Source organism: Acanthochromis polyacanthus, chromosome 8, assembly GCF_021347895.1.
Source record: "Acanthochromis polyacanthus isolate Apoly-LR-REF ecotype Palm Island chromosome 8, KAUST_Apoly_ChrSc, whole genome shotgun sequence".
Lineage (NCBI taxonomy): Eukaryota > Metazoa > Chordata > Actinopteri > Pomacentridae > Acanthochromis > Acanthochromis polyacanthus.
This window is the reverse complement of record NC_067120.1, coordinates 15306362-15333181: the sequence shown is the minus strand read 5'-3', so window position 1 is coordinate 15333181 and position 26820 is coordinate 15306362. Positions and strand designations below refer to the sequence as shown.

Sequence of the window (26820 nt, the reverse complement as noted above, 5' to 3'; positions counted from 1 at the left end):
GAAGAGTGCGAAAATAGTAAACAGAGAGTAAGCCAGGGAGGAAGAGAGAGTGTGTGAGAAGGAGAGAGAGGTGAGGGAGGGAGAGAGAGAGAGAGAGAGGGCTTGCCGTCTGGAAAACAGCATCTTTCCCTCCACTCTGCTCCTCCCCTCTTCCCTCTCGGCATCTCTCCCACGCTCCAGAGCTCAGCCAAGCTCCCCGGATCCTCCCAAACTCTCCCGAGGTACAGCCTGTTTCTCTCTCCCTCTCTGTCGCTCGCTCTCCGTGTGCGTGCATTTGCATTGAAACCTGCGTGTGTGCGTTCGTGCGTTTGTGCGAGAGTACTTGACACGGCGCTCAGCACTTTCCGTGTGTTTGTCTCCTCTCTCTCCCTGCAGCTGAGGTGGGCGTGTGGAGCCTCTGACCCTCTCTCGCCCACTCTCTTTCTCCGTCTCTCCCTCTTTGCTGCAGCTTCAGGGGGGCTATGGATGGACTGCGTTTACCTCCACTCATAGAGGAGGCTTTGGACTCTACAGGTCTGTGCAGCTGTTTTGTCAAGTGTGTGTGGCTGTTTGCGCTTACAGATTGCGAGCGATGAGGCCGAGAAGGTTAGACAGGGAAGCTGATGCTTATCTTCTGCCGAGAAAAAGCGTGTTTACTCCAGGAGTGAGGGGATGGTGGCGGTGAACTGAGGAGGCGGAGAGAGAGGGAGGGAGGGGGAGGCGGTCAGGTGGTCGGAGGAGGGGAGATGATTGTGGAAGCGTGTATTTATTAGGAGCTGTAGGCGAGTTTGACAGTCCGACTGTCAGATATGGCATCTGTGGACGCTTGATGGAAGCACTGCCAGGTAATGAGAATCTGGCAGCTACTAGGCAGGAAATAATGCACTCATTAGTTAAATGGCGCTGTTAGATGTCTTGCATATGTTACTCTGATTGAGAATTGATGCAATGTGAAGTCTGGCTGTGTTGGATGTTATTCTAGTGCAGCTTGTATTTGCATACAGTGGTTTGAGTTGAACAGCTGCATCTGAGCTTACTTGGTAACTTTACACCACTGAGCACAATGCATGTGTATTTATTGCTGTGTACAGAATGAGTACTGTGTAAGCAGAAGAATGCTTGGAATGTCTTCTTTTTTTGGTCTGTGTGTCCCAACAAGGAAGAAGTGTGTGTGTGTTTTCTGCATGTTTTGAGTGCAGACAGAGCAGCTCTGTGTGGGACTCTGTTGGGAGGATGTTTATTGGTGTGGAGGGGCTCAGAGAGACGCACAGGTCATCGGCCCTTTGACCAGCTGCCAGGTTGCCAGAAGTTTGCTTCCTTTTTCCTGTGCAGTAATGTTTAAAAGCGAACTTTCAGCAATGTGGATTACGCTCTGAAAAGTTACCCTCGACTTGTAAAGCCTCTTGTACTGTGTGTACTTGACTCCATTACATTAATTATTCTGAAGGCTGTGTATTGACCACCATAGCATAGTTGCTGTCTCAGGAGATTTTCTTTCCTCCCTAACAAGCTTGTTCCTGTTGCCTTAACTCCAGGGACCTGTTTCCTTTCATCACAGTCTGAGGCTTGCTCTTAAAGCCGGAAGTTGAGCATCTATTGATGGAAAGAATCTAGCTTAAAATATGTGAGAAGACATACAGCAAATGTAAAATGAACTGAGCGGCAACAAGTATTAACTCAAATGATTTTAAATTACATGCACTTGGGAATCTAAAGGGATTAAAATGCTTTTATTCTGAAACTGGCTGGAGGCAGGTCAAACTAGACATCAGTCTTGATAATTAGAAAAAGGGGACTTCTAGTGTTATCCATCTGCTGGGAATAAGTTCTGCACTGCACTGGAAGAAATGCTTATAAAATCAGTAGCCACATCTGCCACCAGGGACTACAGATGCTCTTACAAGCTCCCACTGATCAATATAGCATCATCAGAGGCGACTGACATTTGGAAGCTGTCTATACATCACTGTTCCTCCCATTTGCACGAGTCGCCACACACATCTCTTTGCATCCTTCTCTCTGCTTTCCCACTCAATCTCTCTTCCCCCTCTTTCACTTGCAATCCTCTGCTCACTTCAGCGCCCACACACCCTCCAACACATGCACAGACACACAAACCTTTGCACCTGCCAGCGCCTCAGCCCACACAGCATTTTTCTCCTGTCCTTTCCTCCTTCCCCTCACCTCCTCATGCCCTCACGCTGCGAAAATTCACATCAGCAGCGATACTCCCCAAAGGAACACAAACAGGATTTCTCTCAGCTCTCTCGAGCTAATAAACAGCAAAGTTGCTGCCTTGGACAAACTTTGTAGATCTGGGAGCTTGGAAAGACCTCTGAGAAAAACAACAAATGAAAACAAATCTTGCATTTCTTTTTCCACCCTCAGGCATCCAAGACCCTTCTTTCTCAGCCCCGAACAGTGTGACGTCTCCCTGCACCACCCTGTTCCCCATTTTCCTCCATCAGACTTAAGTGCTTCATTTAAAAAAGAGAAAAAAAGTCTCTCAAGGCACTCTGCAGGTCCCTGATGAAAATTGAATGTGCCATATGTTTTTTTCTTCTCTCTCGGCTGTATAATGGAAAAAATCTTGAAACTTTCAAGTGAACAAAGAAGGTTCGTGAACTCATGCAGCTCCTTTCCGTAGCTTTTTCTATGGAATTGACTTTTCTTCTCCTTCTCAGAAATGCTTGGCTTTGTCAGCCTATCATTAGCGCGCGCTCTCTCACCCTCTGGGTCTTTATCCTTTTTGGATTTGGCAGCTACATGGGGAGCTGTGGTATCCCCTCGTTCCTCTGTGATTTAAGTGATGTTAAACCTTACAGACAGTTTGCTCTCAGGTGGGAGACATTGATATGTGATCAAATGGATTATTATCGCATCACTTGTTGTCATGCTTTGTTCTGTCGCTATTCATATCACTTAATGGAATTGCTACACAACAGACACACTGACACTTCACCACTCACAAACACATTCCTGTAAAAACAAAATCCCAGAATAAATCACTTACAGTATACACACACTGACACAGTTTCCCTGCATGCTCATCTAATGAGGCCAAATTATAGCACATTCTGCAATGCTTTTCTATTCCATTGACCCACTTTCTCTTATTTCCCTTTGAAAGTGCTAACATGAGTTTTCCATTTAAATAACAGAGTGGCTGATTAAGTCGGTCCAACTCTTGGGTGCACGTGGTTCCTGTTTCTTTTCTTGTCTTCTCATGCTGCTGTTGTTCCTCACTCTCCCTGGAGTTTTTCAGGCTCTAAGCAGAGAGAGAGAGAAAGTGATAAAGTCACATTAACCTCATGAGACCTCCACTCTGTAAGCTCACTGCTCATCTCAAGCTGCTGAGTCTCACGCAGTTTGAAATCCGCAACGATGGTGACCTCACTGTGTGGGCCTCGTGAAGGTACACCTGATAGGATCGCTCGGACTCCTCTGATGGGAAAAGCAAATGGCAGACAGAAAGGTTTCCATGGTAAGCAAACCTGTGGACAAAAACACAGCTTTATTACCATGGTGACTTCCCATATGTTGAAGCCGCGGCTGTTGGTGTGCTGAGGTCACCATGGAGATGAACCTCGTGTGTGGTTGCACCTGATTCCTGTTGGTTTAAGGGAACAGTATGAGTGCCCTCGGGTCAAATCACAGCTCTTTCTCCTGCCTTGCATCTCTCTTATTGTCTTCTCTTCTGTTTCACATTTTGCTCGCCCAGTCTCTCCATGCTTTTCCGACTCCCCCTCTCTGCTCCATATTATGTGTTGCTGAGGAAGTGTGCCAGAGCAGGGGAAAAGCTATAACATCAGAGCTAGGCTGGCTTCAAAGCTGGGGTAGGAGGGGGTGGTGTGCATTATGCATGGCCTCCTACACAGAGATTCACAGCATGCATACACATAACCAACACATGCGGTTTAAACCTGGCAGATTTGTATGATCATGATATACGTCGTGCAGATAGGCTCACCAGAGATCCACCACACGTCGATACACCGGCCTGCACGCCCATGTGTGACCTATTCACACCCAGGTACAAGCACAAGAAGCGATCACGCAATATAAAGTCATGCTTGATTTTTTAAACACATGCGCCAACACTCCCACAACCACCAACACCTGTCTGCTCGATCCTATTTTCAAACATGGTTCAGCAGAAAGTGCTCATCACACCACACCTGTAAATAGCTTCCAGCTCCTGTTTTCAGTGAGGTGTCGTTGCTTTTCACAGCTGATTTGACTCTAGATGTTCCTCTCAATGCAGTAGAATTAGATCTAACAAGCAGTCAAAGCAGGAGATTACATTTGATTCATTCTCTACATGGAGGAGTTCTTATTATTACACCTGATTTCATAAAGCTGTACGAACAACAAAGATGAAGACTGAAAAAAGGTGTTACGATAAAATAAAAGCTACTTTTAGTGACATTCAGTATCTTGTTTGGCATATTGCTATCTTCTTTTTTCAGTTTTTGCTGCATATTAATACACTTTAACTAACTACAGAATGACACTGATTGCTTCATGGAGAAAGGCTCTCCACTATGAACAGCTCTTTGGCCTACATTCATCCCTCTCCCTGCGTGCCTCTGTTTGCTAAAATCCTCACTGTGCTCCTCAATTTTGCTAAGTGCAAATTTCATTACGCTCCTCTCTTCATCACCGAGCACCAAATCAGAGGCAAAACAAAGGACTTGTGTTGCCACATTAATGTTTAAATTTAATCTCAGACAGTCATTCTGAGATGCTGACAAAGAACACTTGGTCTGCTCGCTGCCTCTTTTCTAAAGTGGCACCACGTTTGCACTGACATCCTCAATGTGTTTTTTGCTGCAGTGTGATTACGATGGAATGTGTTGTGCATAGATAAAGCTGTCCTCTCCCTGGAGCTGTACCACCGCTCCTGAGATGACTCTGCTGTCCGTTCCTGCTCTTGTATGCATGACGCATCCATGTCTAATGCAATCCCAGCGTGACTAAAGACTGGCAACGTGCCAAGTATGCAGTGGAGTGATCACAGGTGTTACTGCAGCTGATTCTGCTGCACAATGTGTTTGACATTCACTCACAAGGTGAGGCGACAAAGCTTCTTTAAGGAGTGAAATGATTAACAAGCAGAGTAGCGCTAACACTGTGAATCCAGTGAGATTGTGTGAAGGGGTTTTTTTTTCCATAAAAAGATCATTAATTTGCAAAGATGCCATTAATGGAAATTCAATTCGTCTGTCTACTATCAAAGAATCTTTTTCTGAATGCCCGACAGCAGTGGAGGAGGTGTGTGAAACGTGTGTACAATCCTCAGTTTGTTTGTGACCAGCTGCAGTTTGTGCAGCCTGGATGCCGCATTTACAAATCCTGAAAGTAAAGTACAGCAGAGACCACTTGGACCGACGCTTTCCGAGCTATCACACCCTGAGCTCGGCGTCCTGAAGGATTTGGCAGTGAGTGATATGCGGTGGGAAGTCTTTTGTCTCTCGATGGTCTTTTGCCGCCGCTGGCTACACAAGCAGCTCTGGCTCGCTCTCTGCCACAGTGCTCCAGCCCTCTTCTTTATGACTAACTCATTACACCAGCATCAAAATTTAATGACAAAATAGCCCAGTGCTCATGAAACCTCTCACATGCCTCTCAGGGCTGCGTTGTTTAAATTAACATTATTATGAAACAAGAAGGGAAAAGGCTGTCATAGATATAAGATAAAATGTGGCACACGTGCTCAGCTGTTATGGAAAGTGTTACATCTAGTGAGGGGAAAACAAGGCAGAGAAATAATTATCCAAGAAATGGAAGCGTCCCCAGGGCCCAGATTACACCGGTGAGCATCACTCTTAATTAGATAGATCTGTAGTTAATGCTCCTCTCTGTCCCCTGCTGCAGCCTTTTCCTCATCACGTCTCTTCAATTCCTGTCTCCCAGCAAACACCATTTCCCCGTCCTCACACTGCCTTCTGACTGCAAACAGCAATTCGGTGGCTCTTGGAGACCGTTGGAGCACCGATGTGGGATGCTACATATTAATTTATTTCTGAGATGGACTTGACCCTGGAGGGCAGGTTATTGAGAAGTAAGAATGAAATAATATCAGGTCAGCGTGTGTGATGTAAGCAGAGTCTGCACAGATGAGACCGAAATTGTGGCACAAGTGATCTTTACTTTCAAAAATTGCTCCTGAGAACAACCCGACACTGTGAATCTAATGTCCATTTGTCTCTGGCCGTCCTTGCCGCCTCAAAGAAAAGTCTCATCTGACTAATGGGAAGGGACTTCAGATTAGAATTTGTCATTGTGCTGTTTGGGCATAAATTATGCCCTCCCTTCCAGTTTTCTGAACCTGATCTGCATTTGTCTCCACAGCTTGAGCAAGCAGCGACTATTAAGATGTCAAATCAAGTTTATTTGTATTGGCCCTACATCATATACACGGTCTCAGTCGGTTTTCCACATTAACAACAACACCAGACCCAAGCCAGGCAGGGTGACAAGAAAAGCTTCATAGAAGACCCACAAAAAAAGGGAGAGAAAGAGAAAAGCAGCAGACAAGCATATAATATGACACAGTGTAATGAGAGGGAGATATGTGTCACGTCTCTCTTACTATGAGTGGTAGCTCGTGCTATTATGGACTTTGAGGTGCATTTCTGAGTGGTGAGTCATAGTGATGGCTTCAGCATACTGGCCCTCCTCCCCACGGTTCTCTCTCCGCATTGTGTCGGTTAACTCGCTCCACCTACTGGTCGAACATGCAAATCCACGGTGCAGATTGAGGCATGGAAAACAAAGCGATGCATGTGCCACCATCAGTTCTGAACAATGGAACCAAAAACATGTAAAATAAACATTCTGCTTAAATCACTACATTACACACTGGGTAGTTTGACTTTTTTTTTTGGCTCATGGGATCTTTTTCTGGTGGATGCATTCACTAAGGAAAAAAATATCTCAATCTTGGCTCTAATTACGTAACAAGATTGTTAATTATTGTGTGGTTTAATTAGTTTTTGCTTAAATTGGAGTATATGGGTGAAATTGAGGTTGGTCCACAAAGGAATCAAAGCCACTTTTATCACAAGATGGTGCTGTTGATTCAGAAAGAAAGACAATTGGTGCTGCATGCAATCATGACTGAATTTAGGCGATGACAGAGGGGTTTGTCACCTGTAAATCTCTCCTCCTACCGCCCTCTCTGCTCCGATCAGGCTTCTCTCTCTAACGTTAGTCTCGTCTCTCCATCAGATGACCCCTGTGATCTGAAAGCTGAGAGCAGCCCCACTATGGACAACGAGATAACAGCCAAGGAGAGAGGCGTCCTGGAGGAGAACAACGAGAAGGAGGAGATGGACCAGGAGAGATCTCAGGAGGAGGAAGGGGAAGAAAAGAAACTGAAGGAGGAGGAAGGCGAAGGGGAGGAGAAGAGGAAGAAGGAGAGCGAGCCCCTGACTGAGGAGGAGGAGCTGGAGGAGCTGAGGGCCCAGGTACTGCAGCTGCTCCTGGAGCTGGAGGATGCCAGAGAGACCTCCAACAAGCACCAGGAGAGCTTCCATGAGCTGCAAGGTGAGAACTCCAGCTCCGGGTATAATTAATACCAAAACTATGTTCTTTTACTAAGTTTTTCATCATTAAATCTCTGTAATCATTAATCTTGCTTTATCACAGAACAGCTGTGTAACCTTTAATCAGTCTCTGTGGAAGGAGCTGGTCAAGTGGTACAGAAAAACATTAGAAAAAAACTTTAATTTGAACTCAAAAGATTAGCTGTTTATGTTTTTGTTGTTCTTTTTTTAAGCGAACATGTGCGAGATGCATAAAGTACTCTTGATGACTATGGAGGATAAATTAGAGACGGGTATACTGTTGCATCAGCTTTTCCCTAGAAATGTTATATATACCGTTTTTTTTTAATCCAACACATAAAACAAATACTGGTCAGCTGGTAATACTTAGTCCTCTGTATGTACAGTCTGTATGGAAGGTCTGCAAACTGGAACAAGATACCAAAAAAGATCAAAAGTGGTGTTCCCTTCAGATAGTCACTGAGATATTTAAGAAAAATGTGATTTTTTTTCATTGTTTTTACACATTTTGATGCTGTTTAATGTTCCCATATGTGCCTAGTGTTTATTGATTTTAATAATTACATAGTGTTTAATGCATGTGATTAACGTGGACCACGGGAAGACTACTATCCCTTAGAGCACAGCTAATGGTGATCCTAATGATCAAACAAATAAACACATAAACCTCTGTGGAACTAAATGCAAACATCCTCAGTCATCCAACTAAATACCCTAAATCCATAGCATTTTTCTGGAATTTAGAAATTACACTATTTAGTCAACATGGGTGTTATTTTTTGTTTGCTACTTTGACTACAACAGTTATGGAACAAGAATGCCCCTCACCGGGGCAGCTACAGCTCTCCAAAAAAAAAAAAAAAAAAATCGAGCAGAAAACTGTTCTGAGTCAAACTGGTGGGAAAATTATATAGCGGATGAAGAGCAATTAGACACATCTACAGTCTATAATTGTACTTCCCTCGCATAAACAAGAGCTAAATTAAAAGCCTGCCACAGTTTACTAAAATATGGTATGCCTTGCTAAGTAGGGCCTGTTTCACCAAATTTGCAACAAGCGAGCTAAAATTTGCAACATGAGATAATTTCCCCTCTTTTTATTTTGACATGATTCACCTTATAAAACCCAGAGTCTGCTCCATGAATTTATTAGCAGTTTGTGAAACACAGTCAAATGTGCCAACTGAATGCAAGCACTGTTTGCAAATAGCTCTTACAGCAGCTGATCATCATAGTTCCTGCACCTATGCTTCTTAAGTCCACATCACCCACGTGTCTGCAGTGTATGTGGGGAGTAAAAATACTGTGTAAACCAACAAGAAAAATAGAAAAATGCAAATAATCTCTGGGAAATGATCAATAAGCAAAATGTTATCAACCCTTTGAACCCCAAAACCTGTTGGTGGGTTTAAAAGGCATATTATCTTCCAGAAACTCACCAAAGTGACACAACTTATCAGTCAAAAACTGTAAGAACAGAACTATTCTTGACTTGCACATATGACACATCAGGAAAATGAACAAAATCTAAGCTTTAAATAAAGACTTTAAAAAAAATCTAGGTCATTTAGTTTGACAAAACTCATTTAAAAAATCACCAGAAGTAAATGATTTGCAGCAGATACTGTAAAAAGAGCAATAAATAAATAAAAATCAGTGCTTATTGATACAACCATGAAGCCAGAAGAGACTCAGCTGTGATCAAAGCCACTTGATAAAAATTGAGGGACTTATTTGCCAGACTGGGCTGAACTGCAGACGGTGTTCACACAGAGCAGATAGGAAACATGGAGGGAATTACAAATGTAAGTAACGAACCATCTATAATATGCAGACTCACCATTTTTCCAGTGTTTATACAACTGCAACCAATTGGAATCTGGAACAGAATTTATTTAAGTGAAATAAAATAAATAATACACAAAATTAAACTTTTGTTTTTCTTTTTCCCGTGATTTTGGCATTATAACTGTGCCATACTGTACAGAAGACTTTTTAAAGTGAGCTCTACATCTAGTCACGGCTTCCATAGAGGTATAGGATTTCATTTTGCAGTAAAAATTTTGCCCCACAGTGAGTAAAAATATGACAGCAGCAAAATCTGGTCATACTTAAGAGGAATAAAAAAAAATTGCAACATGCACAATCTTTCACATGTTGACCCCTCTGGTATTTGGAGTCCCCTCTTTTTATGAAATCACCTAATTTATGTTGTAAGATGTCATGAATTCATGTTGAAATCTCAGCTATTATTGCAGTAAACTCAAATAAGCATCAACATTTTGCATCTCAGCGATGGTTAATATTTTTGACGTTATAAATTGAATCACACTTGAAGAACAAACCCTCACTTCTCTGAACAGCTTAACATCCCTCCAGAGACGTCTCTGTTCTTGACAACCTAATTGGACATGGAGAAGTGAACTGTTATATATGGTTCCTGACATGCTCAGTGGCTCATAGCTGCTGGATAGAGCATCACATCATACCTTAGAAATGGTGAGCTGAACGTTCGGGGACACCAGCAGTGACTCAAGCCTTCGGTATGAGGCCGCAGTGTGTGTGCACATTTATGAGTGTGTGCATTCGACTGCGTGTCATTCTAAGAGACATGGCTTGGTGAGCTCAGTAGTGCGTCTGGCAGTGAAGGAGGCATTCCTCAGACAACTGTGTGCACGCTGGGGGAAGCTTCCAGACAGAGTGTTCTAGACCACAAGCAAAAATCAGTATTGGTCAAGTCTCTCTGGGAACAGGCAGCTGTTCAGTCTGCTGGCAGCTGATCCGTGCAGATGGATGCTGTAGTTCTAGTTTGATACTTTTGCCCTCACGCCAATATGATGCATCTGGGTTAATGGATTAGTTTGTGGTGCTAACGGCATCGAAAGATTATATTTCAAAAGTTCAAAGACATGTTTCCAGAAACAACATTGAAGGTATTTTGGATAATCCCCATGAAAATGGCCTAAAGTAAGTTTAAAATTGTATTTAAGCATTTAGAACTGAAGACTAAGAGTCCACAGCCGTGCTACAGGCCCTGACCTGCTTAGTTTAAGCAGGTAATGATAAAATGCTGATATTTAGCAGTTACGTTAGTATGTTCATCATCTTGGTTTAGCATGTCAGCACACTAAAGTTTGTTCAGCGGCAGTAAACACAAAGTACACCTGAGGCTGCCGACAATGTCATTAGCTTAGCAGGTATTTGATCATCAACCAAAGCTTGGACTAATTAAAAATTTTCCCTGCTGATGGCACTACGGGAAAGCAGCAGTCTAAGCTGGAGATGTTGAGATCAGCCTGGATCAAAGTGGTGGAAAGCAGAAAGGATTTAATTCACGTTTTGAATGTAGAGAGCTATAACGTAACTACAGCTAGAGAGGGATTCATAATAAGAAAATATATAAATACACACAGATATATTCTACTGTTCAAAGTTTGGGGTCACCCAGGCAACTTCATGTTTTCCATGAAAAGTCACACTTTTATTCATGTGCTAACATAGTCGCACAAGGGTTTCTAATCATCAATTAGCCTTTCAACACCATTAGCTAACACAATGTAGCATTAGAACACAGGTATTGTGCACTTATATTCTTATCCATTACACAAAATCATCACCGAGGCATCTGATCCATCCCAAAATAGACGTGCAGTCATAAAGATCTATCTTCAGCCACAAGAAGAACAAGAAGTCCTGGAACAGATGGTGTGACCCCCACAGAGCCCTGATCTCAACATCATAGGGTCAGTCTGGGATTACTTGAAGAGACAGAAGACAAAAAGAACTCTACCAAGTTCTCAAAGATACTTGGAACAATTTGTGAAACCCTTGGAGAAGAGGTGTAGATTTTTCTGTGTATTGTATTTTCTGTGAAGTGACACAGGAAAATTATTAATGGTGTTAATTTTCCATAATCTTTTATTTTTAAGAAAAAAAATTGGATTTATGCTATTATTCTATAGTTTTTTGGGGGATTTTTGGCTTCATTGAACATGCAGACTCAACTGGCTGTTTTCTGTGTTCAACTAGTCACTGTTGTTGTTGTGTTAAAACCATCAGTGAATCAGCTTGAAGTATGCGACAGAATTTACTTGGCATGACACATACCAGTGGGGACCAAAACAAATAGAAAGTCAAAAAATAGCAGCAAACCAAAAGCTGTGAAAGCTGCAGCCAAAATAATCAGCTTTATTTTCTCTCACTCTCCCTAAAAGTTGTTAGATTCAGGAGAATATCTGTAATAAAATGGAAAATTAGAAAATTTACACACAGAAAGACTGGCTCACGTTCTACTCATATGCTATTCAATGCATTTATGGCACAGGCAGACACACAGAGCTTTGTGTCATTCAGTTTTGACTCAAGGTTAAACAGCTTATCAAACTGTCATCTTTTTATTGGTCTGCTGAACTGACTTTTTGCTCTTATCTCTCGACACACTCCCCGTTTCTACCTCGTCACCAGGTCTGTTGGAGGATGAGCGCCTGGCGAGCGCCCATCAGGCTGAGGCCTTCACACGGCAGATCCAGAATCTACAAGGTATCAACATAATGGAGCAAATACTTCAATAACAAACAAACGACGACAGCAGAGAGACTGATCAAATATCTAAATTACATATTCCTTACTCCATTTGTTATGCCTGTCAATACTGATAGTCGATGATGATTTTGCTGTGTAAGCTGCTAATCTAGAATTATTCAGAAGAACTTCCACCTTCTGTCATGCCTTGTATGGATTTTCTATTGTTTCACCAACTCTGTCATGTGTCAGACAGAAATTGCAGCGTAGGCATGTTTGGAGCTACAACATGTGACATCTAGCAATCGTTCAGGCTCATTGATTTCAGCCCATTGTCTTTTTCGAAGCAATTTTGTTTTCCTTTTAGTAGATATATAAACTCACATTAGAAAAATCATTCAGACAGAAATAAAGGTTCATCTAAAAAAAACACACACACTTTAATAAGTATGCTCAGTCATGTGAATATAAAGACCCCCTCTGGTTAAAATTAGTTTTTTTTTACACTGTCCATTTGGTGTTTTTTATATGCTAGAATACACATGAGTGGAATAAGCAGTTAGGGCTGGATATGGCTGCATATTTCCACCTTTAAACTGCACAGTAGGGATGAGAGTTCTAAAAATACAGATTGAAACTTTCCGAGTTTCAAACTTAACAGACCAATCCATTCCAAGGACCCAATCCTGTCAGCTTTGCAAGACGGGACTTTCAGTATCAATATTTTTCTGTATGAATTTCTCCAATATTACATCTTGCCATTGTGTAGCATAGTTTTACAGTGAGCCTGTCATAGAACTGCACACTGTAGAGAAAACAAAGGTGCAGAAGTACGTCTGAGCCATGTAGGAGGGGGTTTTCATTGCAAATATTCTGATAGAAACAAGAAAACCGATAGAAAAGAGGAAGAAACTACTAAAAAGACCTTTCCAAACCCAGTGCTTCAGCAAAAAAAGAGAGCGATGAAGAAAAATAGAAAAAGGAAGAGTGTAGCATTGTTTTCAAAGTTGGCAAGGGGTGGAGGCAATTTCATTTCCTGAAACTGTTAAACTAATCATCTAAGCCCAACTCTGGAAAAAAAATAACATGATGGTTACCATAAGTTACATCAGCTCCTCTCTCCTACAGTACCCACACACACACTCACAAACACACACAGTCAAATGCAAGAACACACCACCCACACACACAAACACATGCAGGCCCACTGTTGCAAAACCTCAGGTGAGCTCATACACACTCATATACACCCATACTGACACTGCAGCCTCACCCACACATCCTCCTTAAAGGAAACCTAACGTTCTCCTCTTCCTCCTGCTGCTCCTACAGCCCAGCTGCGCTCTGTGCAGGAGGAGATGGACAGCCTGGAGGAGGAGAAGGAGAGTGAGCTGGCCGAGGCCCAGGAGGAGCTGCGAGCTGCTCAGGAGGAGGTGCTGCTGCTCCAACAGGCGGCGGAGGAGGCGGCCGCAGAGAGGGAGAACGACATTGCCTCGCTGCAGGAGGAGCTGTGCCGCCGGCGGGCTGAGCTGCAGCGCCTCAGCGAAGAGACCCAGGAGTACGAGCTGGAGATCACCACGCTGAGGGCCGAGATCAGCATGAAGAGCCAGCGCAGGGAGGCCGAGAGGAGAGAGGGTGAGGGATGACGAGGGGAGGAATATAAAAAAATACGAAGAGATCATCATAAGTGGCTTTTTGCACAAGAATTAAAAAAAAAGATTCTTTCATGTCAAAGTGAAAAGGACGTACACAGAATCTGTCAATTAATTTAAAATATGAAACATAAAAAAGTGATTGTAATAGTATTCACCCTCTTAAAATATTTAGCAGATGCATGGAGAAGAGAGATCAGTGCAGTAAATAAAGAGAAAAAAACAGATATCATAGGTGACTTTTTGCACAAGAATTAAAAAAAAAGATTCTTTCATGTCAAAGTGAAAAGGACGTACACAGAATCTGTCAATTAATTTAAAATATGAAACATAAAAAAGTGATTGTAATAGTATTCACCCTCTTAAAATATTTAGCAGATGCATGGAGAAGAGAGATCAGTGCAGTAAATAAAGAGAAAAAAACAGATATCATAGGTGACTTTTTGCACAAGAATGCGCAAATAAAGATTCTTTCATGTCAAAGTGAAAAGAACGTACACAGAATCTGTCAATAAATTTAAAATATGAAACATGAAATAAGTGATTGTAAAAGTATTCACCCTCTTAAAGTATTTAGCAGATGCGTGGAAGAGAGAGATCAGTGCAGTAAATAAAGAGGAAAAGGTGCAAAGATATCATAGGTGACTTTTTGCACAAGAATTTGCAAACAAAGATTTCTTCATGGCAAAGTGAAAGGGATGTATAAAGAATCTGTCAAGTAATTAAAAACATAAAATAAAGGTGCCCAGATAGCTCAACTGGTCAAGCGGGCGACCCATGAACAGGGGCTAGATTACCCAACGCAGCAAGCGTGGGTTTGACTCTACCTGTAGCCCTTTGCTGCTAGTCTTCCTTCCCATTCTTCCGCATTGTTTTCCTGTCTGTCTCTCAACCTAACCTGTCAAAAATGGCCCCAAAAATAAAAATGTAAAAACATAATGTAGTAGGTTTTCCAATAAAACCTTCCACTGGAGCTTATGGCTGACGCGTGTTGCAAAAAGCGTGTTTTCCACAAAAGTACGTCTTCTCACATTTATTGAACAAAAACACAAAAAATAGAAGATACGTTCTCTGTCCAGACACGGCTTTAAATTTGCATAAAATCTAAACTGTTTCAACACGTTCCTAACACGACACTACACAACACGACACACACATCACACAGATAGTTGCACTTTCTTAAAGCGACAGGCTCCTTGAAATAACCAAATACTGTGTCTGTCTAAATTATAATAATGCAAATGACACTAAATCAAGCATGTAAAAACAGTTTAAATACCATAAAGCAATAACTGACTAATAACTGAACTAAAACTGTCATCAGTTAACACAATCTATGCATTCTGCACCTATACATAAAATAAGTGATTGGAAAAGTATTCACCCCCTCCACAAGTCAATGTTTAGCAGATGCACGAAGGGGAGAGATCAGTGCAGTAAGAAAAAAGAAAAAACATGGAGACAATCATAGGTGGCTTTTTGCACAAGAATGTACATTTAAACGACTCTTTCATGTCAAATTGAAACAGATGTCTGCTAATTAATTAAAAGTCTAAAACACAAAATAAGTGATTCAGTCCTATCAGTCAGTATTTAGCAGATGCACGGAGGGGCGATACAGCCAGGTCTATAAATATTTGGACATTGACACAATTATCAGCATTTCTGCTCTGTACACCACCACAATGGATTTGAAATGAAACAATGAAGGTGTGCTTTAAGTGCACATTTCCAGCTTTTATTTGAGGGTATTTACATCTAAATCAGGTGAACAGTGTAGGAATTACAATACATTTTACATATGCTCTCCACCTTTTTAAAGGACCAAAAGTAAGCGGAAAAACTAACATAGTCACAAATCAAATTGGCACTTTTAAAATTTTTGTCGAACATCCTTTGTAATGAACAACAGCCTGAAGTCTGATACCTACAGTATGGACATCACCAGATGCTGGGTTTCATCCCCAATGATGCTCTGGCAGGCCTCTACTGCTTGTTCTTGGGGCATTTTCCCTTCCGCAAGTGAAATTCATGCTCAGTTGGATTCAGGTCAGGTGACTGACTTGGCCATTGCAGAATATTCCACTTCTTTGATCTCTTTTGCTAACTCCTGTCAGTACTCTCGCAGCAGCATTTTGGATCAACTGTAGATGTTTGAGAGAGCTATTTGGACAACCCAATAATAAGGAATTGCAATAGTCAAGCCTGGAAGTAACAAAAGCATGAACTAGTTTTTCTGCATCACTCTGAGACAGAATGTTCCTGATTTTTACAATATTACGCAGGTGAAAAAAGGAAGCACTACAGACTTGCTTTATGTGCGAGTTAAAAGACATGTCCTGGTCAAAAATAACTCCAAGATTCCTCACAGTAGTACTGGAGGCCAATGTGACGCCATCCAGAGTAACTATTTGCTTTGAAAGTGAGTTTCTAAGATGTTTGGGGCCAAATACAATGACTTCGGTTTTGTCTGAATTTAGCAGTAGGAAGTTAAAAATCATCCAGGTTTTAATGTCCTTAAGACAATCTTGCAGTCTAGCTAGCTGATCAGTTTCATCTGGCTTCATAGATAAATACAATTGTGCGTCATCTGCATAACAATTGAAATTAATACAATGCTTCCTAATAATATTGCCTAAATGTAAGAGAACGAGTTCCACTGGCAGCCATACATGGCCATGCCATGATACTACTACCACCACCATGCTTCACTGATGAGCAGTTCCTTCCCTTCTCCACACTATTTTCTTCCCATCATTTTGGTACAAACTGATCTTTGTCTCCTCGATTTATAGGATATTGTTTCACAACTGCACAGGCTCTTTTCGATGTTTTGTGGCCAACTCTAATCAGGCCTTCCTGTTTTTGAGGCTCACCAATGGCTTACAGCTTGTGGTGAACCCTCTGTATTCACTTATTGACTTTGACACAGATATGCCTACCTCCTGGAGAGTCCTCTTGATCTGGCCAACTGTTGTGAAGGGGTTTTTCTTGACCAGGGAAAGGATTCTTTTCCCATCCACCACACTTGTTTTCTGTGGTCTTCCAGATGTGTAGTCAGCAGTTGATTTGGCCACATGTAATGGTTTTTCTATCTCTCTGATGCGTTTGTTTTGATTTTTCAGCCTAATGATGTCTTGCTTCACTGATAACGACCGCTCTTTGGACTTCATATTGAGAGCTGACCTCACCAGATTCTGAACGAAAATGCCACACTTGAAATGAACTCTAGACCTGTTATCTGCTCCTTGTAAATGAAACAATGAGGGAATAACACACAACTGGTCATGGGACAGCTGAGCAGCCAACTGTCCAAGTAAGGTGGAAGGCGCAAATAAAATGTGTTGTAATTCCTACACCGTTCAACTAGTTTGGATGTAAATACCTCATATAAAAGCAGAAAAGCCTGCATCCAAAGCACGTCTTAATTGTTTTAATTCAAATACATTGTGGTGGTGTACAGAGCCGAAATGGTTAAAATTGTGTCAATGTCCGAATATTTATGAACCTGACTGTATCAATGCAGTAAATAAAGAGAAAAAACACGGATACAATCATAGGTGGATATCAGAGAAGAAAGCTAAAAAAAAATAGACGTGTGTTCATTAGATTCCATACAATGTTATTTTACATGGAATACATGAAAAATAAACCAACATAAGTCATGGTTTTACACTTCATCTTCACGCTGCGCGTAAACAGCCATGAGTGAGAAAAGCTCATTAAAACACACACACAGACCTACTGCCTCTGCTTACACTGTGGAATTTATCCAGCTTGCTACTAGCACAAATAGCCTGTGATCAGTCTTTGTGGCTGATATTATGAAAACAAAACACGAGGTTATGGATGGTCTTATTCCCTCGCATCATGTTAGCATCCTGCAGTCAAGACCATAAATCATTTGTGGGTTCAATAAATATTACAAATTGCAAATGTGATTGCTGAGGGTTGCAAAGGGAGTGGTGTGTGTGAGGTTGTGCAGATGTGTGTGTGTTTAGGATACCAAGAGCGTGAAGTCATTACGGGGAGGGACACACTTCTTAACACATGATGTCACCGCTGGGTTCTGCAGCTGAGCCTCGGGTGGGACTGAGGGAGGGGAGGACTCCATATTATGTAATTGGTGTGCTCTTTCAGGAAAACATCACCCAAAATGAATTTCATATGCAAATATAATCTAACTCAGGCTTGGGGTTAACTCTAAAGAAACAGTTTGGAGAATAGAACTGTAGAAGTTGTTGGACTCTTGGCGAGAAAGTGATATTTACAAGAATGTCGAGCTGTTTCTTCGATGTATTTTAGTGCGTTGTAATGATGCTCAATCTACCGGCGGGGACGTTAAAAACGACCGACCTGCATCCTCTTCCAATATCATCACGGCTGACCTTCCTTGTTCTGGTAGGTGACGTGGACCTGCTGAAGGAGGAGTGTCGCATGCTGAGGGAGGAGTGTCAAACCCTGAAGGAGGACAACAGACGTCTCTCGGAGAGGCTGCAGCTGCTGCAGAGACAGAGGACATGGTGAGAGGTCAATGACTGCTCCCTCATCAGCTGTGCACCCAGGATCAGCTGGAGGGGATAGCCTCCGGAATACTAACCCCCATCACAGCCCTGTCTCATTTGGAAAACACTGACCAGCTGCTTAATCACTGCAGTAAATTTGTAAAGTCATGTGAGGGATCGCACGTAATTGCTGAAGCCATTTGGTCATTAATTAATAAGCAATTAAACATAATTTCAAGATTGAAAGTACATCATTGATCTTTCAAACAATATCCCAAATATGTATGTCACTGTCATTTTTAATTGTTTTTTTCGCAATTTATAGACTAAGCAATTAGCAGATAACAGATGTAGTGGCAATGTGATTAATCAAGACTGAAAACAATACTTGAGTAATTCAATCCCTGCTTGACTGGGATGAAAACACAAATATTGAGAAATCAGTGTCTCTATGAGGCATTTCTGCACGACATACCGACAACTCCACAGTGTCTCTAAAAAGTATTCACCCTATTGGAAATTTTCCTCATTTATTGCGTTTCATCATTAAATTATAATAAATGTTATCTAATTTTTTGAAAAATAATCTCGATTAAAAGCATAAAATGTAAAATGCGTGATACATGAAAGTCACAAAGCTTGACTTTTACAAGCTTTCCACAGCCTGCTGTAGACCATCACCATGATGCTGCCACCACCATGCTTCACAATGGAGATGATGTGTCTGAGGCACATGCAGTATTTGGTGTTCACCAAACATGGCGACTAGTCTGATGGCCAAAAAGCTCAAATTTGGCCTAACTTGACCAAAGAGCCTTTTTCGAGTTGATTTTCAGAGTCTCCCACTTTCCTTTTGGTAAACTCTTGTTAAAATTTAACATCAGCTTTTTTTAAACAGCGACTCTCTTTGCCACTCTCCCATAAAGCTTTGACTGTGAAGAACGGGTAACAGTTGTCGTAAGCACAGCCTCTCCAGTCTTAGCTGCTGACCTTTGCAACTCCTTTAGAGGAGTCTGTTCTTGTCACTCAGTTTTTGAGAATTGCCTGCTCTTGTGGCAGATTTACACATTCCTTCCTTTCTTAATGATAGATTTAACTTTACTCGTATCCCTGGACTTATGCTTTTCAGCAACTTTTCACAGAGTTGGTTAGTGTGTTCTTTTGTTTTCCTATAGGAGTTCTAACCAGAATTACGGACTCACCAGTAACTGGTTCTTCCAGATACAGGTGCATCTATTGTACAGTGACTTAAGACACATTCACTGCATTTATAAGATCTCCAGTACACTAACTGTTTGACTTCACCAACTCACACCAGTGACTGCACCTGTGTTAAATTAGATGAGCCACTTTACATTTGGTAAACACTTATGCAATCACTTATTACATTTTTTATTAACTGACATTACTTTGTATCTGTCTGTTTTCATTTTAGCATGAAAGAGTATTTTTTGTAAATTCTGCTAGAAAAAGCCTTATTATATTGCCCATGATTCACTGTTGAAAAGCAATAAAGAGGAAAACTTCCCAGGAGTTTGGATACGTTTTGAAGGCAAATGTACGTGACAAAAAAAAGAAGCTGACGAGCTCTAAGGCAGGGGTGTCAACCTCAGTTCCTGGAGGGCCACTATCCTGCATGTTTTAGATGTTTCCCTCTTCCAACGCACCTGATTCAAATGATCAGCTTATCATCAAGCTCAGCAGAAGCCTGATAACGAGCCTGATCATTTGAATCAGGTGTGTTGGAAGAGGGAAACATCTAAAACATGCAGGATAGTGGCCCTCCAGGAACTGAGTTCGACACCCCTGCTCTAAGGTAATCACATAAAACAGAAACCGTGTCTTTTCTTTGTTCCACCAAAGCATTTGGAGCCAATTTTTAAGCGTTCTTCTCCACCATACAGCTCTAGTGTCTACCTGTCGCTGAAAGAGGAGGATGTAGTTGAGGGCACAGAGGTGAAGGAGATGGAGACTGGCTCAGATGAGGTCATGACAGAGAGCTACATGACCATGGCCCAGTCTGAGAACTGTCGCCTGGTGGACGCCTCCATCCAGAAGAATATCTCATTTGATGGAAAGCCGATGACGCCGACAGGCTGGAACGGAGGCATCGGGGAGATCTTTTCCCTTAGAGACCAGCTGAAACAGGCAGAGGAGAAGGCCTCACAGGTTCAGAGGGAGGTATGGTGTCTTGGTGTCTCAGCAATACATTGGACATTGATTGGGAAAAATGACATGCGCGCATTTGAGTCAAATATTAGAAATTTCTTTATGGTTTTGGATGCAATAAATTCCATCAAATATAATGAATTTGGTTTTCAAGAGTGAGTGTTTGACCTCTGTGTCCTCCAGTGTGACGGTCTGAAGTTGGAGCTGCAGGAGCTGCAGATACTTTATGACAGCAGTCAGAAGGAGAGAGCAGAGCTGGAGGAGGAGCTGCAGCGCTGCAAGGCCGAGCTGGAGAAGCTGTCAGGCGGGACTCAGGTGAGGGACCAGCGGTCCAAGGCCACAGTGGGATGGGTCTCAGAATAAGACAAAGTAATTTAAATGATCTACAGCTTTGAGTGATTAATGCTAAGACATTTACAACATTTAAGTCTCGTACTTATCATTGCATTCTGAACTCAAGGCATTAATCTTATATTAAAACTAATGTAAATTTATTCTAAAGACTATTTTTTTAGCCATGATTTCTACTTGATTAAAGAAATATAAAGCTTTTTTTGCAGCCACTCTGTCAACTAACAATCCTCACATTACACCTTGCTGTATCCCGTGTCTGTTGAGCCCACTTTATGTGTCTCATACTGTAGCAATATATGTTTTGATATGAGCTGACCTGTACTGTCGGCCCATATCAGTATTTATTGTGTGCTTTGGGCTGGGGAACATTCCCCCCACTGTGTCTGTGTCCCAACCTCTCTGTGACAGCAATGCTTAAATACTGTTGTTGGACAAAAACACTAAACCTGTGAAAAGCATTCAGGCACCAGGGGAAATAATGCATATTGCGCCACTGAAGCCTTTCTGTATGCTTTAGAAATTTTTCAAGAGAGCGTAAGTAATTAAAAGACTTTCGCAGCGTGGCAGGGTTTTTTTTTTATTTGTTTTTTTTTCCTACCATCAGCCCAGTTTCTATTCCTTTTAATAAGATGCCGTGGGAAAATCTACTTTCAGTGAACTGAAACTTAGCACAATTAATTCCATGCCCATTTATGGCTACACTAGTCTTACTACTTGAAAGCATAGGTGATTCTGAAAGATCCAGCAGGATTTGTGTATTCAAGCACTCAACTATGAGTTGCATAATTCAAGAGGCAGTATCTGGGTCATATGTGCAGACATGTGACAAATTAAAAAAAGAAAATGAACTCTTGACCTCTAAAATGAACACACCTGATGGCTCTGTTATGCTGTGGGGGCCATGCTGGCACAGTTTGAGCCCACTTTTCCCTTTAAAAGGAAGAGTCACTGCAAATCAATACAAAGTGTTCTGAGTGAACACCTTCATCCTTATGATGAAACATTTCTATCCCAGTGGGTATGGTCTCTACTAGGATTACAATGTCCAAACCCATAGGGGTCACTGACTGGTTTATTGACTATGAAAATTATGTGAATCATATGCTGTGGCCTTCAGTCACCAGACCTCAACCCAGTTGAGCACATATGTGAGATTTTAGACTGACATGTTAGACAGTGCTGTCCAGCCTCGTCATCAAAACACCAGATGAGGGAACATCTTTAGGAAGCGTGGTGTTCATCCCTCCAGTAGAGTTCAACAGACTTGGAGAGTAAACGACGAGTTCTGGTGGCACGTGACATCCTTAGACCTTACTAAGACATTTTACACAGGGTTTTCCATTAATTTGTCACCCGTGTATATTTTTCTTGATATCAGGGTACTTTTGCTTAGTGTTTTCTTCCGGGTGGGACTTTCTGAAAACATAGTTTGTGATTTTGATTACAACACTGACTGTAGCTTGAATGCAGTGATGTCTGAAGAAATTTCTGTCTCAAAGTTCAAGGAAAGATACGTATAAAGAAATGTAAACAAATCCCCAGAACTTAAATGCTTTTGGAAAAGGTTGGCAGCAGTGTAAAGTATCCGTATGGAAGCTAACACGGCCTTATATGTTCAAAACCAACAAAAAAGACAGACCTTGAACTCTGTGTTTTGTCTACAACAGCCGTGATGAGATGTCTCTGCGTTGTGTCAAACTGTCTACCCGTGCCTGTCTCTGACGCTGTCCTTGTTCTCTGAATGTCCATGACCTCTCAGCCTGTCTGATGACAAATTAAAAAAAACATAAAAACAAATTAAATACAAAATGAGGATAGAGAGACTAAAACACCCCCATATACTAGTAACATCATTCATGCTGTATGTCTTTTTTTGTTTGCCACCATAACATCACAAGCGGCCAGTAAATGCCACACAGAACTGCTCACACATACTCACGTTGAGTTGATGTTTATGTCACCGTTGAGTTATGCATTGTTTGTTTAATGGCAAATGTTAATCGCTCCATCACAGCCCTTCTTCTATATATCACAGCCGTCGTCTATGTCACGCTTTTAATTTAGTGATTTTCGTAGTGGTGGTCCGTTTGTGTTGTTGGCACAGCTCCTTATCTGTGTGTTTATGATTTGGCTACCTCAGCCCATCCATTCATTCATCCCCTTCATCTCCATGGTCCTTGTGTTTGTTTTTGTTCCCTCTTCAGAGATTCATCCATTCGTCTGAGCACCCTGTTCTCTCCATCCCCTTCATAGGAATGATTGTAATTGTGGCTGTGGTCTGGTGCTGGTTGTCGGAGCTGGCGTCCCAGAGAGCAAGGTATGGGAGGAGCTTATCTCTGTCTGATGTATTATGCTGCGTATGGTTCTTACACACACAGCAGATTAGATAACCCAAATTCCAAAAATAAAAGATTTTCTTACTTGCCTGTAGTTGCAACTAGTGGAACAAATACTGCCGTTATGACCTTATTTGTTCAGGTTTCTAAAGTCAGAACTTGGGGGTGACAGGAATTTTGTTTGTAATTACTCCCTCCTGAAACTCTACGGTTTCCTTTGAGAAAATTTCTTCAGGATATAGTGGCTCAGTTAGACACTAGAGACACTTGACAGCAATAAAACAAAAAACGGCAACTTTTTTCCGAGGAAGCTCTGAAAGAATCCAAGCAGAAATGATTATTCGGCTCGAAAAGCAAATCCCCTGTAAACACACACATGATCAATGGACTTAATAATTCAGTAATACCAGAACTGGGATTGAATGAAAATGCTGGTGGACAAGCTGATGAATGAACAAGTGATTCTGAGGCAAACACAAGCAAAACTTCAGTGCTTTTTGGAGAGAAAACTGAAATAAAATAACTTCTGTCTGCCTGGTTAAAAAGTACTAGAGGCAAATGTTTTTCTATTATTTTGGTGAACTAACCCTTTAATTGATGGGAATCTTTTTGTTCGGGGTTTGTTAGTCGTTATGGGAGTGTCAAAGCTGAAGAAAAAACACTTACGCTTGACTTAGAAAATCTCCAGTGTACAGTAGATGATGATGTTAGGTATTTATGAAAAGGTGGAAAAAAACATTTATGAAAGGTGGACATGGGACTGGTAGGCAGTTTGGCAAAGTATGACCAAATATTTAGTGATTCACAGGAATAGTTCAATATTTTGGGAAATATGCTTAATCTCATTCCTGCCAAGATTTAGATGAGAAGACTGATACCACTTTCAAGTATTTGTGTTGAATATGAAACTACAGCTTATTGATAGCTTAGCTTAGCATAAAGACTAGCAAGTGGTGGAAAGAGCTAGTTTGGTTCAAAATTTAAAAAATATATGCCTACCAGAACCTCTGAAATTCACAAGATAAGTCACTGCTTGCTTAATTCATATACAAACAGAAATGTTAAAACAATAATTTGTTGTCTTAGTGTGGTGGAAGTTAAGGCTCATGAGATTGTCACCACAACCAGCAGAGAAACAGACAATAAAAATAATTTTGACTTTTGTGTGAGGTTTAAGCAAACCAGATACAGAGTGTTATTTTGTGAGAATTTTTGGGTTTTAGATAAAGCCAGGCTTGCTGTTTGCCCTTACTTCAGGTTTAATGCTAAGCTAAGCTAATCACCTCCATACTCCAGTTCTATACTTGTCCATATACACATGAAAGTACGTAGTGACAATCTTTATATTTCACTCAACAATAAAGCAAAAATGTGTATTTCTTAAAATGTGGAACTATTCCTGAAAAAGCCCTTGTGTGGTTTAGCTGTGAGAGATGGCGATGCTGCCTTTATTGACTCTTAACACCACTGTTTTCATGTCTTCCCTCAGGGGAGTGAGGTAGGTTGGAACTCCATTGTGACTATCACTGCAGCCGCAGCAGTGCTACTAGTGATGACAAGCTTATTGAGAGCTCTCATCCGCTGTTGATTGGATGGTTAACAACTGCACAGGGACGGACGTCTGCTTCAGACCAGCCCTCGTTCTCTCCTTCCACGTCTACAGAATGAACTGGATTGATCTAAATGTGATAGAACTGTGTAGTAGAAAACCTGTGGGAAGTTTTATCTCTAATGAGACGGTACTACGGGCACACGGAGTCTGAGAAGGATGTGCTCAGTTTCACTTGAGACTGAAAACGAAGATGAGCTGACCTGCAGATTGCCCACACGAGGACTGATCTGTCCACTAAATGTATGCTAGTGCTGTGTCATCCTTCTTCTGTGTCTGTGAATGTTCTTTTTCCTCTCCTTTAACAATGTGACAAAAACGAAGGTCTTGATTATTAATGTGCACCGAATGGGTTTTACTTTATTGAATCATTATTTATTTATTTGTTTTTTATTGTTCATAGGTGTCTTTGATAATAATGATGAATTTTCAGTCTGGGCACAATGCACTGAAAACCCTAAAATGTACATATATAACATATTAATAAAACATTAACAGAAAGTGCTTTTAACTATCCCCCAAAGTACTAAATGCAATAAATGCAAAAATACTGCCAAAGTAGCTTACAGGTCATAAAATCATTATGAATTACCATCTAACAGTCTCCCACAAATATTATCCTGCCAGTGTTATTCTGACCTTCCATTAGATAACCCTGTGTTCCATTGGCATACAATTTTAAGATGCACAGGTATGGCTAACTGAGCACCTTTCAGTCCAGCCGTGGCGCATATTAATGTTTAAGACAGATCACCCCTGGTGGGTGGAGTCGGCTCTTCACCTTTCCCTCCAATTATCAGTAAATCATAAAGCTAGACAGTCAGTGCAGTGCTCCTAATTCATCTTGCCTACTCACACCTTAAAATCCTACAGCCTGAGCTGCATTGTTACACTTATATGACTTTCTATAGTCTTATGTACTAGTAAAGATTTTACAGCAACGTCAGGAGTAAATCCTGGGATGATTGAAATATGTTGGTATGTTCTCATACATTTCAACTCAATGTGAGTTTCATTGTAGAGAAATAAATTAATTGGCTTGGTTTTTCCAAGTGTATTGTTAGTAAGTTTAAAGGTGATGGCAGATTACTAAAGGTACACAGTGTGAGAATGTCGACTGATATGATTAATACCAGCTAGTTGCAGATGTGGTGAAGTTTGTGAGGGCATTTTAGACACCGATATGGGTCCAAACTATGTAAATAGGAAGCTGTCAGAAAGAGTTAGTTTAAGCATCAGTTACGAAAATCTTACGTATCTTGCGTATCTTATGTATTGAAGGACTCTGTTTACGTTTGTGAAATGTTTTTTTTGTGGAAAAACTTTTAGAACTGAATCAAGCATGCTACAAAAAAATATAGAAGCACAATATAAGATTTATGTTTGTTACGTGGATACTGTTACTTTGTATTTCATGTAAATAGATGTGACATACAGTACTATGGGAGAGATATTTCTTAAATCCATTTGTACTAGCTTTGTAGAAAAGTTTATTCTATTTTGAAAGAGCATCGTATATTTGATAGCCAAATTATATGCTATGTAAATGTTTATTTATGGTGACGTTATTCTGAAGAATCGCTAGAACTGCTAACCATTTTCAGTACCTCTACGTTGAAGGGCAGTGTCGTCATTGCATGTATTTAGATCGCATTTGACCTTTGTTGCGAGAAAGCGCAAGATTACTCCTGGTTTTTCAGGTCGGTTATATTTCAGAAATGTATTAAAATCTTTTCTGAAATGTTTGTCATTACAAAGAACCTTGTTAAGCAATGCCTGACCATTGTTATCTCTGCATATGAACTTAGATGAAGTAAATAATGTGCCATTGGACTGCAAATGTTGTTACTATTTGATAATTTTGCAATAGAAACTGAATCCACATCAACTGCAATATTACATCTAATTACTGTCTGATCCAGGACATTATTTATCATTATTTTTGAGCTTATTTCATGAATTAACTGTCTCAGTTTCAGAAGCTTCTGTATTGCACAGTGTTTCTCAGCTTGTTGCTTTACATGTGGATAGCATTGTTGTTTTTAATATAGCTGTGGCTATTTTGTTACCTGGAGGTCTATTTTGCACTGCAAATGACTTGAGAAAATAAATATTCCCAGCCCA

The 26820-nt window shown here is 41.0% G+C and overlaps 1 protein-coding gene across 6 annotated transcripts; it reads left to right on the top strand.

Annotated features, from left to right (window-relative positions):
• Positions 1-32: 32 nt before the first annotated feature.
• Positions 33-26820, top strand: LOC110959683 (coiled-coil domain-containing protein 136-like). 6 transcript variants are annotated; one of them, XM_022206642.2, is made up of 10 exons: positions 81-221; positions 376-513; positions 7213-7530; positions 12015-12089; positions 13404-13706; positions 18129-18246; positions 20133-20409; positions 20581-20712; positions 22956-23068; positions 24577-26820. In XM_022206642.2, exons 2-10 carry the CDS (start codon positions 462-464, stop codon positions 24587-24589), a joined length of 1401 nt encoding a protein of 466 aa, XP_022062334.1. In that variant the 5' UTR covers positions 81-221; positions 376-461; the 3' UTR covers positions 24590-26820. The 6 variants fall into 6 exon arrangements, 5 of the variants coding, with proteins under 5 accessions (XP_051807393.1, XP_022062334.1, XP_022062333.1 ...); XM_051951433.1 differs by lacking the exon at positions 376-513 and having other exon boundaries at positions 33-221; XR_002596244.2 differs by lacking the exon at positions 81-221 and having other exon boundaries at positions 228-513; positions 23005-23068; positions 24577-24637.

Bases quoted from the DNA above. Each gene is read 5' to 3' on its own strand.
- LOC110959683 (XM_022206642.2), top strand. From the start codon at position 462: ATGGATGGACTGCGTTTACCTCCACTCATAGAGGAGGCTTTGGACTCT. The intron at 7,531-12,014 runs GTGAGAACTCCA...CCTCGTCACCAG, and splicing joins GAGCTTCCATGAGCTGCAAG to GTCTGTTGGAGGATGAGCGC. The intron at 20,410-20,580 runs GTATGGTGTCTT...TGTGTCCTCCAG, and splicing joins CCTCACAGGTTCAGAGGGAG to TGTGACGGTCTGAAGTTGGA.